The sequence below is a fragment of the Gorilla gorilla genome, chromosome 1 (genome assembly GCF_029281585.2).
Source record: "Gorilla gorilla gorilla isolate KB3781 chromosome 1, NHGRI_mGorGor1-v2.1_pri, whole genome shotgun sequence".
NCBI classification, from domain to species: Eukaryota; Metazoa; Chordata; class Mammalia; order Primates; family Hominidae; genus Gorilla; species Gorilla gorilla.
The window spans coordinates 127,423,547-127,437,860 of record NC_073224.2 but is presented as its reverse complement, the minus strand read 5'-3'; the positions used below and the strand labels follow the sequence as shown (position 1 = coordinate 127,437,860).

At 40.2% G+C, this 14,314-nt stretch overlaps 2 protein-coding genes across 6 annotated transcripts in view; one reads left to right on the top strand and one right to left on the bottom strand.

Moving 5' to 3' along the window:
- Positions 1–2,350, bottom strand: part of WDR77 (WD repeat domain 77) — a 22,272-nt gene extending 19,922 nt beyond the window's left edge. For 3 of the 5 annotated variants that reach the window (XR_010130044.1, XM_055354708.2, XM_019017642.4), the window contains exons 1-4: positions 2,064–2,317; positions 1,623–1,808; positions 432–573; positions 92–141 (exon numbers count right to left, since the gene is read on the bottom strand). Coding sequence is in view for 3 of the 5 variants with exons in the window: in XM_055354708.2 (XP_055210683.1) it covers positions 92–141; positions 432–573; positions 1,623–1,808; positions 2,064–2,178 (493 nt within the window). In the remaining 2 variants the exon portion in view is untranslated. Of the gene's footprint in view, positions 1–91; positions 142–431; positions 574–1,622; positions 1,809–2,063 lie in introns of all 5 variants that reach the window. The other 2 variants (XR_002003949.4, XM_055354711.2) reach the window with 1 other exon arrangement.
- Positions 1,832–14,314, top strand: ATP5PB (ATP synthase peripheral stalk-membrane subunit b). Its single transcript, XM_004026341.5, has 8 exons — positions 1,832–1,953; positions 2,431–2,595; positions 2,851–2,887; positions 7,226–7,371; positions 9,090–9,253; positions 9,634–9,759; positions 12,439–12,618; positions 13,901–14,314. The coding sequence occupies exons 1-8, from the start codon at positions 1,860–1,862 to the stop codon at positions 13,976–13,978; spliced, it is 990 nt and encodes a 329-aa protein (XP_004026390.2). The 5' UTR covers positions 1,832–1,859; the 3' UTR covers positions 13,979–14,314.

Genomic DNA, 14,314 nt, shown 5'->3' with positions numbered 1-14,314 from the left:
ATGGAATTGCTGCTCCTAACATCAAAGCAAAGTTCAAAAAGTCCAAAAACACAACAGCTAACACCAGGGCTAAAAATGAAAGAATACTCACCTCGGTATGAACTCAGTACCACCTGCTGAGCAAGGTCCCAAACCTTGATGCTAAGAAGCAAAAGCAAACAGACATTTAATCTTGACCTACACTATCAACATAAAAACGTGTTCAAACAAGAACTTCCTGTAATCAACATTCCCCAAGTCTTTGCCTCTTGGACTGCTGCTATGGTTTACTTACGATGGACTGCAAAATCCCTAAGGAAACCTTATAGACATGCTAAAATAAGTCACTGGATTCTTAGAATAAGCCCAAAATGTTACCTAATGAGGTTAACAGGATAGGAAAGGCACCCACAGGAGGCTTAGAGACAGGAGCAATGAGAACAGGGACCCACCAGATGTCTTTGCTACCACTGACAGCTTGTGTGCCAGAGCTCAAGACACTGACTGTAGACACAATGTCATCATGCTCATACTTGCAGAACTTGCTGACAATAAGTGTCTCGTTCTCATCTAGTTCCCACAATTCAACAGCACCTGTTGGGGGTAGGGTAAGGAAAACATGAGCTTGGATTATACCAAGGCAGTAATTCACTTCTAGGATTCAAAGAGCCATTGTCACTAAATTAACAAAGTAAGTCAGTTATTCCTGTAAAAGCAAAGTCCACATCATTGGAGAGTTCAGCTAATTTCTGAGTCTTTGACTTTATTCTGCGTTACTGTTTTCCTAATGACAGCCCAGACAAGTAGGTGCAGAAAGCTTCCAGAAAAAGACAAAGATGGAACAGTCTGTAAAATTCATTATCTGCTTTTAGTGAGAGAATATGGAAAATGAGCTGCAAGGGGACAAGGATGAAGTTTCCACAACTGTTTAAGCAGCACACTATCCAGTGATGTTAACACTTCCCCATTATTTGGACACTAGTAAGTATTTGCTGAACTAGTTGAATAAATGTCTTGCAGAGTCTTTAAAAATATGTTGAATAATTGAACGTCTTGCACAGTGACTGGTTAAGTATAGAGAATCCGCCAAAAGTTGTCTTGATTATGTAGTGTTCAAGCTCAACTGTCAGAGAGGTTAAATCTATCAAAAACTGGGACTTTAAACTTCCATGCAATGCCGGCCAACTTCCAAATTCTGATTTAAAAAAAAAAAAATGCCAAAGCCTGCATCGCTAAGCCTAACAGTCAACAAAAAGAAAGCAGAATGAAGACAAGAAAGCGGTAAGAAATGGGAAGAGACATGTAGCACAGATTGGCTTCAGTGTCATCTTAAAAACAAGATTATGCTTGGTCTGGGATGCGGGGGTTAAGGGGCAGGTTACACAGAAGAAAAATGGTTCCAATCCGTTGCTTAATTTTGTTACGGATTTTTCTAGGAAATCTCACCAGACAATTTAGAATTTTAGAAAAGGTATTTCCCACCTACACAAGAGTTTGCATTCGGGGCCAACACTCTCAGGCTCCTCCAAGCACTGAGTATAGGACGTTAGATATTGAGCTCAACCCTACGGTACCCCAAGTCTCCATTCTACCGTTCCACCCGGGGTTGGGGGTGGGGGGTGGATAATGGGATAGTGACTCACCTGAATCGGAGGCCACTAGAATACCTCTCTCCCCAACCCAAGTGAGGTCAGCCACTCCAGCCTCCGTCTGGACTCCGGCGGAGCAGAAGCCTTCGTTGGGGGCGGCACAGGGGTCTTTAAAAAGCCAGAGGGAGCCGGCCCAGCAGCGGCCACTCAGGCTGGAGGCCCCGAGGAGAAGCGCCCCATCTACGGGGGGTACAAGCTGTCAGCGCGTGAAGGGTAGAAGGGCTCGCCTCCATGGAGACCGCACAGAACAGCGTTCCGGCCAGGTCTGGATCTGAGCTCAGGAACGCGGGGCAGAGCTGGGGACAGCTCGGCGACGCGACCCAGGGTCAGGATAACATGCAGGGCGGGGCGGGGATGGGCTGGGAGGTTCAGTCTCCGGGGAGGGGCGCCCTGGGCCGGGGTAAGGGAGCTCCCAGGCCCGGGATCTCGGCTCACCGGACCGGTACCGCGCAGCCTCCAACTGCCGTTCCATGCAGGCGGGCGCATTTGGGGGAAGATTCCACTCCCGGGCCGCCGGGGGCACTAGGGGGGGTGGGGTTTCCTTCCGCATCTCCACGGCTCCAACTCCAACCTAGACTCAAACTGGACGCCGGCCGGAGACTCAGCTCCGGCAGCAAACCCCACGTGGTGCGCCTCTGAGCCTCCGCCCCTCTCCCGAGGGAACCGCAACTCTACTTCTCGCGAGAATTGCTTCTATGGCTCCATCCTGCTTTCCGGCTGTCGCCCTCCTGCGATAGGCTCTCAGCGTTACTTGTCTCTTCTCGCGAAAAAATTTTTTTTTTTTTAAATCTCCCGAGGAAAGTTGAAGGAAGAGTACAAAATTTTCATCTCGCGAGACTTGTGAGCGGCCATCTTGCTCCTGCCCTGACAGATTTTCCTATCGGGGTCACAGGGACGCTAAGATTGCGACCTGGACTTTCGTTGACCATGCTGTCCCGGGTGGTACTTTCCGCCGCCGCCACAGCGGGTAAGGGGTATAGACCCTGCTCTGGACTATCAGAGTGATTGGAAAGAAGAGAATCTAGGGGTGACAGGGAGGGGAGAAGGGCGCAGCGACACGGGCCTGAGCGGCGAGTGGTCAGTGCAGTTCGGAAGGGAGCGTGGGGTCTTGAGGGACGGGAAAGAGGGGTACATAGGCTTAGTGATGGAGCCTGGCGGGGGTGAGGAAGGGGCAAACCAGATTTCATTTGACTTTGCTGACCTTCGCCTTGTCTATCTGCAGCCCCCTCTCTGAAGAATGCAGCCTTCCTAGGTCCAGGGTAAGTGTGAGGATAATGCTCCCTTTCGTCTTTGTTTTCACTACCTTTTATTTCGCGATTCCTGCCCCCACCCCCTTAGCTTTAGGTCAGAAATTTCTTTCCGATAATTTTGGGACACTTAAACCCTCTTTCAGACAAGACACTTGTTCCTGTAACTGCCAGGAACGCTCTCATATCACCTAATGACCAAGATTTTAGCAGGATAAGTAACGTATTCTAACTAAACTAGAAATTGGTTTTGCTGTCTTCTATACCCGACCCTCTCCTTTGTGACCTTCCCTTGGGACCTTATGACATGTAGCTTCCACAGCCTGAATCCGAGTAGATTACATACCCAAGAATAAATTTTGTTCAATAAAACAGTAAAGCATGTTGTTTACAGTCGGTTTCCCAGATATCTAGTTTTTGCTGCCATATGATAACAATCAGAGAAATCATTCATTGATTCAGTAAATACTTATGTTGCCTAAAAACATAACCAAGGATACAAGAATGAGTATGGCTAATTACCTGCCCTCATGGAGCTCACAGTCTAGGAATGGGAGGCACCTTAAGAGTATTGGTTTAGAGTGAGGGCTCCACAGCCAGTACAGGGTCCCTGGCCCCTCCACTTACTGGCTGTGTGACCTCAATTTCCTCATCTACAAAATGGCGATAATAGTGCATTGTGGCTTTTGAGAATTAAGAGACAATTGCTGTGAAACTCAAAAACAGTTCTTGGTACATAGTGTGTGCTTAGTAAATTTAGCAGCTGTTACCGTTAAAATTGTTCCATAAGACATGTCCATTTTCCTAGAGATTTCTCTTTTTACTTCCAAACTTAGTTCTAAAGCTTGCAAAATACGGTAACTCAAATTGAAAAAAAATGGACTTGAAAAAGTGGTCTTATCTATAATTAAGTCTCATGTATGCAAAAAGTAAGGCTATAATTGACTGCTTCCAACTTAGAAGAAAAAGGACTCCATACAGACTTGTAAACAAATAATTGTAATACCAGGTAGTAAATAACTTATATTTACAAGATACAAGGAATATCCTTGGTTTTCTTTCACACTCCATGTCTAGTACCTCAGCAAGGCTCTACCTCTAGAAATTTGGACTCTGACTGCTGCTTCCACTACCGCTAAAGTAGGAACCACTGTAAACTTTCACCTAGGTATTTTAGTAGTCTCTTAATTAGTCTTGCATCTATTCTTGTCCCGTTACAGCCCATTCTCATAATAGCCAGGAGGATTATGTCAATCCCCCACCAAGGCCTTCCAGAGCTCCCCATCCCACTTGAATAAAATCCAAACTTAGCATAACCCAGAAGGTCCAACATGAATTGATCCCATCCTATCTCTTGACACCATCTCCTTGTGTTCTCTTTTTAGCTCATTCTCCAACCTTGGTGTTCCTCTGAAAACTACCAAGCGCATTCTTGCCTCAATATCTTTCTACTTGCTCTTCTCTCTTTTCCCCAGATCATTGGGTCAAATGTCATCTGACTCCCTACCAAAAAACTCTTCCCCATTTTGTTGCTCCCTATCCCCTTACCTTGCTCAGTTTTTCTCCATAGCACTTAGAGCTGCCTGAAAATTTGTATGGAGATACACACTCACCCTTCCCATATCCCCACTAGAATGTTGAAGGCTGGAGCTTTGTTCATTGCCGTGTTACCGGTGCCTAGCATTAGTAGAAAGTCAGTAAATGTTTTTTTTAATTGATTAAAAGAATGAATGTTAGCCCAAAATGGGGGGAGGGCTTTACAAATCTGGAGGCTAATTGGTCTTGGTAGTCATTGCTCCTGATTGGTCTTGATAGTCATTGCTATAAAGTCATGGTATGAAGGGCATACAAGGCAGAAGGAGCAGCATAAGGCAATTTTTTTTGTGGTGTTTCTTTGTTTGTTTTTGAGAGCTGTTAAGTAATTCCAGGAGAGTAAGAGAATGAAGGAAGATAAGGTTATAAAATTTGGCAGGACCAGGCACAGTGGTGGTTCATGCCTATAATCCCGAGGCCAAGGCAGGAGGATCACTGGAACCCAGGAGTTCAAGACTAGCCTGGGCAACATAGACAAAAACAAAACAACAAAAATTTAAAAAAATTTTTTAAATTAGCTGGGCATTGTGGTGTACGCCTGTACTCCCAGCTATTGGGAAGGCTGAGGTGGGAGGATGGCTTGAGCCCAGGAGGTGGAGGCTGCGAGTGAGCAGTGATGGCACCACTGCACTCCAGCCTGGGTGACACAGTGAGACCTTGTCTCAAAAAAAAAAAAAAAAAAAGACAGGTACTAGATTATGTATGTTATATTAAGTAGTTTTCTGTAGGCAGGAGAGAGCCTGTTGAGTTTTCAAGTCAGATTTTCATTTTAGAAACATTGGCAGTAATGTCAGTGGGCTAGGTTTAAGTTGGGGTATTTAATAAGAAGCAGAGGCCAGGTATAGTGTCTCACGCCTGTAATTTCAGCACTTTGGGAGGCCGAGACGGCAGATCACAGTAGTTTGAGACCAGCCTGGCCAACATGGCAAAACCCCGTCTCTCCTAAAAATAAAAAAAAATAGCTGCGTGTGGTGGCACACGCCTGTAATCCCAGCTACTCAGCTACTCGGGAGACTGAGGCACAAGAATTGCTTGAGCCTGGGAGGTGGAGGTTGCAGTGAGCTGAGATCATGCCACTGTGCTCCCGCCTGGGTGATAGAGCAAGATTCTGTCTCAAAAAAATAAAAAATAAAATAAGCAGAGAGACCAGGTTTTGTATTGTTAAACTAAGCAAGAGGTGATAAGGACTTGAACTAAGGTAGCTAGTTAGGGAGACTTGTCAGCCTAAGCATACCATTTAGTGCTATGATTTAAATCAGTGCTTCTTAGCCTGGAGTGGTTTGTCTGCAGGTGACATTTAGCAATGTCTGGAGATATTTTTCAGTGTTACCATAGGATGGGTCGGGGAGGGAGGGGCTACTGGTATCTATTGTATAAAGGCCACAAAGATACTGCCAGACATTCTACAATGCACAGAACAACCTTTTACGACAAAGAAATATCCAGTTCAAATGTCGGTAGTGCTGAATTGAGAAACCTTGATGTAAATGAAGGAATCTCAAGCATGATTCTCAGATTTCAAAACCTGGTGGGGTAGCTAATATATTTGGAGGCAGAAATAATATTCAAAAGATAAGCATTGTACCAAAATAAATGAAATAATGTAAATTCTTATATTACAAGGAGATAGAAGTTGAGAGATTGGAGGAATGGAGGGTAGGAAGTGGGACAGAAATACACTGAAAACTTGAAGGAGACTAAATGACAGCAGATATAAAGGGACTAGATTTTATTTCATCAGAAGCTTAAGGAGACATCAGTATGCTGTAACTGTTAAAAGTGTAGTCTTAAGTTGCTTTAATACAAGAATAGTTTCCAAATCCACTGTTGATAATAGTTCAATTGTTCAAGCTCAGTACTGGCAATAGTAAGTTCTCAATAAGTATTTGTAGGATGAATAAATTGGCCAGACTATACTTAAAGTATTATATTCAGTTCTGTATACCTCATTAAAAAAAAAAAAAAAGATAAAACCAGAGAAGTCCTTACAGGCAATCAGGATTGTGAGGGAACAGATGTTTGACCCAGGTACATGTGTGTTATCTTACATAGAAAAGCAAAATTAGAACTAAGAATGGATTGAGGTTCCAAGAATGTATGTAGCATCTCAATTCAAAGATGAACATAATTAGAGCTACCCAGTACTGAAAAAGTCTGTTACATATAGTGTTTAGCACTCTCATCAAAGAGAGTATTCAAAAAGGTCCAGGAGCTTACAACATATCAGGCATATAATAGCTAACCACTTACATAGAACTTTTCCATGTGCCAGGCGTCATTCTAAGCACTTTACATATATTAACTCAATTAATCCTCTCAACAACCATATAAGGTATTATCTTCTATTTCCATTTTACTGAGAGAAATCTGAGATTACAAAAGCTTAAGTTCTTTACTCAAAGTCAAGGAGCAGGTCTAGGATTTGAACTCAAGATGCCTATCTGACCGCCACGTCCACATTCTTACATATTTCAGTGCTAATAATAGACATACAAAGTGCTAGACAGATGATCTGCAAGGCTGATAGAAAGGATTCCAGTATTGGGTAGAAGGTTAAATGTCTGTGATTAATTCTTTGCTGTTGTCACAGCTAATTACTGGACCCTAACCTTCCCATTCCCAGTCCATTCTCTTTCCATTATGAGAGTTAGAAAACTGCCTCAATCATCAACCCTATTTATTGTTTCTGCTCATTATTCATACACTGTATTCTCCTTAAAGAAACAGGCTTTACATTTGTACAATTGCTACCTGTAGGGTATTGCAGGCAACAAGGACCTTTCATACAGGGCAGCCACACCTTGCCCCTGTACCACCTCTTCCTGAATATGGAGGAAAAGTTCGTTATGGACTGATCCCTGAGGAATTCTTCCAGTTTCTTTATCCTAAAACTGGTGTAACAGGTGAGCATTTTTGCCTAGTCTTTGGTAATATGTTTTGATGGCACCACTAAAATCAAGTTAGGTGGGTTTTCTTCTTTGGTTTTTTTTGTTGTTGTTGTTGTTGTTTTGAGACAGGGTATTACTCTATCACCCAGGATGGAGTGATAGATCACAGCTCACTGCAGCCTCCACCTCCCCAGGCTCAGGTCATCCTCCCACCTCAGCCTCCCGAGTAGCTGGGACTTGGCGTGCACCCGGCTCATTTTTCTATTTTTTTGTAGAGACGGGCTTTCACCATGTAGCCCAGGCTGGTCTCCAACTCCTGGGCTTGTGGGATCCACCCATCTTGGCCTCCCAAAGTGCTGGGATTACAGGCTTGAGCCACCCGCCTGCAGCCGCAAGTCAGCTATTTTTAAAAGGAAATTGTAACAGTTGATTTGATTGCTCCAACTTGTCTTTGGTATAAATTTATTTGGGATTTTAACTTAATTTTACAGCATTATCTCTGTTTGTTAGTAGATCAAATTTTTTGATGCCTGCTTTATGCCAGGCACTGTTGCAGCCATACAGTGTTGAACAGTGTTAAGTGTCTGCTGTCCTGGAACATACATTCTGTTGTAGGATGACAATAAAGAAATGAGTAACTGTATAATATACTGTTAGGTAATGAAAAGGGTAGGAATAAAAATGAAGCCATGTAAGGCAAGAGTCCCCTGATTAAGTTTATGATTCTCTCTACTACATGTACTGCCTTTCTTGGCCCATACCCAAGTATTGCTATGACTGGAACATTGGAAACCAAAGATTGTTTTTTTTTTTAGCCCTGGAGTCACCTAAAGTAGCATTTTCCTAACTGAAATTGCTAGAAACATTAGTCTCCTCAGACGTCCATAGGTGATAAAAATGTTACATATGATAGATGTTTCTTGAAAATTCATATTTAAAATTTGTATATTAAAGGCAATTAAAAAAACTGTTGGAACTTTGTATGGGAAACCGGGTAAAATGTATTTGAGTTTGTAACCCTGTTGTTCTTATGATACATCCTGCCATCCTATGATTCTCAGAAATACTGTAAAATGCTTTCCTAAAAGCCTGCTCTGGGCCTCCCTTACATCCTGTGAGGCGCGGAGGAAAGACTAAATAAATGTAAATCATGGTTTGCATCCTTTCAGAACACATGGCCTGGTTAAAGAAAAAGCCATATTTGAAGCATTGTAATTAGGTGCTACAGGAATTGAGAATCCTAATATTTATTCATCCTTTTATAAACATATCACTTTGTAGTTGTTTTTTGCTTGTTTTTTGTGTAAATTTTATCCGTTCTAGTGTCCCATTCAATAAATAGTATATTTTGCTGGACAAATTACTTCAGAAAGTTGTCTGACATCTTTGTAGAATAGTTTAATTTACTGTGCGGGGTATTGTGCTTAACATTATTTCTCAAATTTATCAGACTGAAGAAGGTACTGTCCCCATTTTACAAATAAGGAACTAAATTCAGAGATTATTTAGATTGCTCAGTTTCTTTAAAATTGTAGAGTCAGTATACAGATTTCCCTGAGTCCATATCTTTGTTCTTTCAACTCTACCATACTGCTTCCCAATCCAGTGTTTTGTCTTTGAATCTAATTAAGTCATTACTTTGCCTTCAGCTAATCAAATATAGAAGTACCTTTCTATCTTCCCTCTTTTAGGCATAGCATATCCATTCATAAAATAACTCTTTCTTCTTTTAGGACCCTATGTACTCGGAACTGGGCTTATCTTGTATGCTTTATCCAAAGAAATATATGTGATTAGCGCAGAGACCTTCACTGCCCTATCAGTACTAGGTGTAATGGTCTATGGAATTAAAAAATATGGTCCCTTTGTTGCAGACTTTGCTGATAAACTCAATGAGGTAAGAACCATAAACTTTATTTCCTATTTTAGACTAGCAGAAACATGAAGGTCATCTAGTGATATTTTTGATATGAGTGTTAGGGGAGCAACATATAGAAATGAATCTAATGCTTCAAATAAGTGTTAACGTTAGTTACTAATTTGAGATAATTTTTTTATATCTACTAAACACTTTAGCTTTTCTATAGTTTAATCATTCAAAAGATATTCTATAGTTATTATGGGCAATTCTTTTTAAGGATTTGTGCATTTCTTTCTATGTTTCTTTGTGGGTGTTTTTACAAATGAGAGATACAACTTTGAAGAAGCATGAAATGAATCTCCTTTTTTTACCCTTTGTGCTTTCACTGATCTTTGTTGTTGCTATCACAATTGTAGCAAAAACTTGCCCAACTAGAAGAGGCGAAGCAGGCTTCCATCCAACACATCCAGAATGCAATTGATATGGAGAAGTCACAACAGGCACTGGTTCAGAAGCGCCATTACCTTTTTGATGTGCAAAGGGTAGGTTTCAGAAGTTTCTGGGAAGAATGAAGTTACTTGTTGTGTGCATTTTTTTAATTCAGAATTTTTTATGAAGAATGGTTAAATAGATTGAACGTATTTTATTTAGAAAAGAGAAGATTTGTGTAGGAGTTGGCATTCACGGCTATTCAAACATTTAAGAACTGTCAAGTGGAAAAATAGTTCAAATTATTATAAAATTAGAAACTATAGAAGCTATTAAAAAAACATTTTGGATCCACACAAAATTAAATAGTCATTAAGTTAAAGCTGATTTAAAATGGCATGCACTGTGTAAGGAAAGCTAGGTAAAATACATCCTGTGTATTTCATACACACTTGCTGCAAGAACATCTTAACATCTTTGCTGTAAGGAAATCTGATACTGTACATTCTAAATCCACAAAGCAGGCAGGGCACAGTGGCTCACACCTGTAATCCTAGGACTTGAGGAGGGTGAGGCAGCAGGACTGCTTGCACCCAGGAGGTCAAGGCTGGAGTTAGCTGTGATCCCACCACTGCACTTCAGCCTAGGCAACAGAGCAAGACTCTCTCAAACACACACACACAACAAATTCAGATAGCAGTAGAGCTTTTTATCATGGTCAGAACATGATTAGATTCTAAAATATGCAGCTTCCAAAACAATCTTTAGGAATATGTTCAAGTATTTTGTTATTACTGTTCTTATTTTGAGCCTTGTACTTTATGGCTAATATTTAAAAGTGAGGTGCTGTTATGTTGAAGTTTTATATTAAAATGAAATGAAAAATGAGATGCTAAGGTAGAGTAAGCATCTGAAATAGTTAGGATCTTGGCCAATATTTCTCAATATTGGCCAAGATACTAAGCATCTGAAATGTTTAGGATCTTGGCCAATGTGGTCTTGGTACCACATGGATTAGAGTTATCTTTGGTGTTAATTTTTTTGTCCCTTTCCAAGACTTACGGAATCAGAACCTTTCTTAGGGGCTATCCAGAATCTGTATTATTTTAAACAAGATCCCTAAAGACTCTTAAGCACATGGATATTTGAAAATCTCAGAAAATGTTAATTCCATGTATATTTAGGTTACAAAGGGAGAATGCTTCCTGCTTCTTGCATAGTATATACACACACGTGAATGCATGCATACATATATTTTGGCTTTTTTAAAAAACCATATTGGAAAATGTAGCTTTTTCCTAAGAGTCAAATGATAGTAATTTAGGTTTTTATTTATTTACATTTACTTGATAGATATTTATTGAGTTCTTCCTGTGTAGATATTCTGATCAAGGCAGAGTGCTGAAAATATAGTGGAGAACAAAAAGCTTCTGCCTTCATGGAGTCTTATTTTCTAGCCAGCCTTTGGGAGAACCACAGAAAATAAATAATTGAACAGATGCAAATGTCAACAGGTAATAAATGCCAGATAGAAAAATAAACTAGTATTAAAAAGATTGCAGGCCAGTCGCATTGGCTCATGCCTATAATCTCAGCACTTTGGGAGGCCAAGGCGGGAGGATCACTTGAGCCCAGGAATTTGAGACCAGCCTGGGCAACATAGACCCCCTTTCTACAAAATTGCAGGAGGAGGGAGTCACTGTTTTTATAGGGCATTCAAGAAATGTCTCTAATATGATATTTGAGCAGAGACCTGAAAGAACTAATAGTGCAAAGTATGTGGATTTTTGGGGAAATAAGTTCCAGGCTGAGGGAAGAACAGTTGCAAATGCCCTAAACCTGGAAGTTTGCTTGATATAGTCAAGGAAAAGTAAGAAGGCCCATACAGCTGAAGTAGAATTGGTCGGGGGAGAATAAAAGGAGATAGAGGGAGGCCTGGGACTGTGATATATAAAGACCTTAGGCTCCTATAAGAACTTTGACTTGGACTCTGAATGAGAGAAAGTCATTGAAGGATCATTCTGATTGCCTTGTTGCCAATAGCCTTCAGTTTGGTATGCATTGGTTTGTGATGCCTATGGGTTAGCCAAGCAGAGATATATAAGAGCTTGGCCTTATGTAGCCTTACTGCCTGTATGCTGATCTTGGCTTCACAGTTTATTAGCTCTGTAACCTTGGGCAAGTTTCCTAACTTCTGCCTCAGTTTCCTCACTGCAAAATGGATACAATTATAACTATGCCATGGTTTGGTTACAAGGTTTAATTGAATCTAAACACAAGAGTGTTTAGAGCGTAGTCAGTACTCTACAAATGTTAACTATTATTTGATCCAGCAAGTATTATGACATAAACACAAAGACAAATCTACAATGTATGCACCATTATTTGTAGTACCAAAAAATGAATTATAGAATACCAGTATAGTGGAATCCAGTGTAACTTAAAATTGAGGTAGGTTTGTGTGTCATAATTAATAAAAGTGATGTGTATATGCCTATATTTTGATGGGTATACCTATATTTTTATTAAATATTTCTGGGAGGGAATACAAGAAATACAGGAAGTTAATGGCCTATGGGGGAGGCTGAAGGAGACTTATTTCATACAGCATCACTTTTAAATATGTTTTTGCCATATGCTGTTATAATTTCTAGGTACATATTATCTATTAAATAAAAGAATTTCACGTAAAATACAAAAGAAGTGGGGCATTCTCACTGGCAGAATCTTCAGAGTAGAAGTATTCCTTCAAGTATACAAACAATATTTATCATTTCTTAATTTTGCCCCAGAATAACATTGCTATGGCTTTGGAAGTTACTTACCGGGAACGACTGTATAGAGTATATAAGGAAGTAAAGAATCGCCTGGACTATCATATATCTGTGCAGAACATGATGCGTCGAAAGGAACAAGAACACATGATAAATTGGGTGGAGAAGCACGTGGTGCAAAGCATCTCCACACAGCAGGTACACAACATTTTTGTAGGTTCTGACGTTGTACTGGTATCTCTTAACAAGTATCTGCTGATGTTTTGTTAAGGTAGGAATAGCTGGCAAGGAGTCTTTAGCCTAGAAGTAGCAGTGTAACCCCGGTTTGTTTTTCTGGATAGTGATAAGCAGGAACATGCTGCATACCTGTCAGGATGGCTTTTCTCTTTCCTTAAATTTGGGTAACATTAACTGATATATTTAATTTCTCTGTAAAATAGACTGGGCTGGGCACAGTGGCTCACACCTGTAATCCCAACACTTTGGAAGGGCGAGGCAGGAGGATCACTTGAGGCCAGGAGTTGAAGACCAACCTGGGCAACATAGCGAGATCCTGTCTCTACAAAAAATTTAAAAAGTAGCTGGGTGCGGTGACAAACGCCTGTAGTTCAGCTACTCAGGAGGCTGAGGTGACAGGATCTCTTGAGCCCAGGAAGCATAGGCTGTAGTGAGCTGTGATTGCAGTATTGCACTCCAGCCTGGGTGAGAGAGCGAGACCCTGCCTCAAAAAATAAATAAAAGACTAAACAAGGCAATTTCTAAGCCCCTTCCATTTTCTAATTCCATGACATTCCATTTCTTCTTTTCACCTGCATAATTTGTCTGTTTTGAACGGAAATGTTTTCTATTTGCTTAAACTGAATTAATTTTTTTTCATTTATATTTTTGCTTTAATATGACTTGATTTTTTTTTCTTTCTCGAGTTTATAACATTTAAGTATTTCTGGTTGTTTTCAGCATAACCTATACAGGATTAGAAAAACAGTGTCTATCAAAGTTTTTTTCTTTTTTTGATAAACTGTCTTTTACATAAAAGTAATATATATGCTTACTTAAGAAACTTAGAAAATACAAAAGAAGTCTAGAAAAGAGATTAAAAATTATTTTCATTCTTAACATTTATATATTACTAATATTTGTTGAATTGGTCTTTTTCAAGCAACTGTTGGTTGTACAAGCCAACATCAGTGGCAGATGGTTACAGGAATATCTGGCCTCAAATTCTATACAGGTTTCACCCATAAAAGCTGTGAGCCAGGGAATTTTAACTAACCCCCTGGATTTGCTTAAAATAAATTGTATCTCCTCTGTGTTAATTAATTTTACTTCTAAACCTGTCTAGTAGCTGTATAGTGTTAAGCCAGTAATCATCTTGAGGTTCTGGTCTGGTAGGAGGTGTCTTTTAGAATAATGGTGTTTATACTCTATACTTTTCTATGTTTTGGAAAGGTCTAACCAGATTTCTCTTTCCTTATCACAGGAAAAGGAGACAATTGCCAAGTGCATTGCAGACCTAAAGCTGCTGGCAAAGAAGGCTCAAGCACAGCCAGTTATGTAAATGTATCTATCCCAATTGAGACAGCTAGAAACAGTTGACTGACTAAATGGAAACTAGTCTATTTGACAAAGTCTTTCTGTGTTGGTGTCTACTGAAGTTATAGTTTACCCTTCCTAAAAATGAAAAGTTTGTTTCATATAGTGAGAGAACGAAATCTCTATCGGCCAGTCAGATGTTTCTCATCCTCCTTGCTCTGCCTTTGAGTTGTTCCGTGATCACTTCTGAATAAGCAGTTTGCCTTTATAAAAACTTGCTGCCTGACTAAAGATTAACAGGTTATAGTTTAAATTTGTAATTAATTCTACCATCTTGCAATAAAGTGACAATTGAATGAAA

Bases quoted from the DNA above. Each gene is read 5' to 3' on its own strand.
- ATP5PB (XM_004026341.5), top strand. From the start codon at position 1,860: ATGGAGACCGCACAGAACAGCGTTCCGGCCAGGTCTGGATCTGAGCTC. The intron at 1,954-2,430 runs GTCAGGATAACA...TCCCGAGGAAAG, and splicing joins GCTCGGCGACGCGACCCAGG to TTGAAGGAAGAGTACAAAAT. The intron at 2,596-2,850 runs GTAAGGGGTATA...GTCTATCTGCAG, and splicing joins TTCCGCCGCCGCCACAGCGG to CCCCCTCTCTGAAGAATGCA.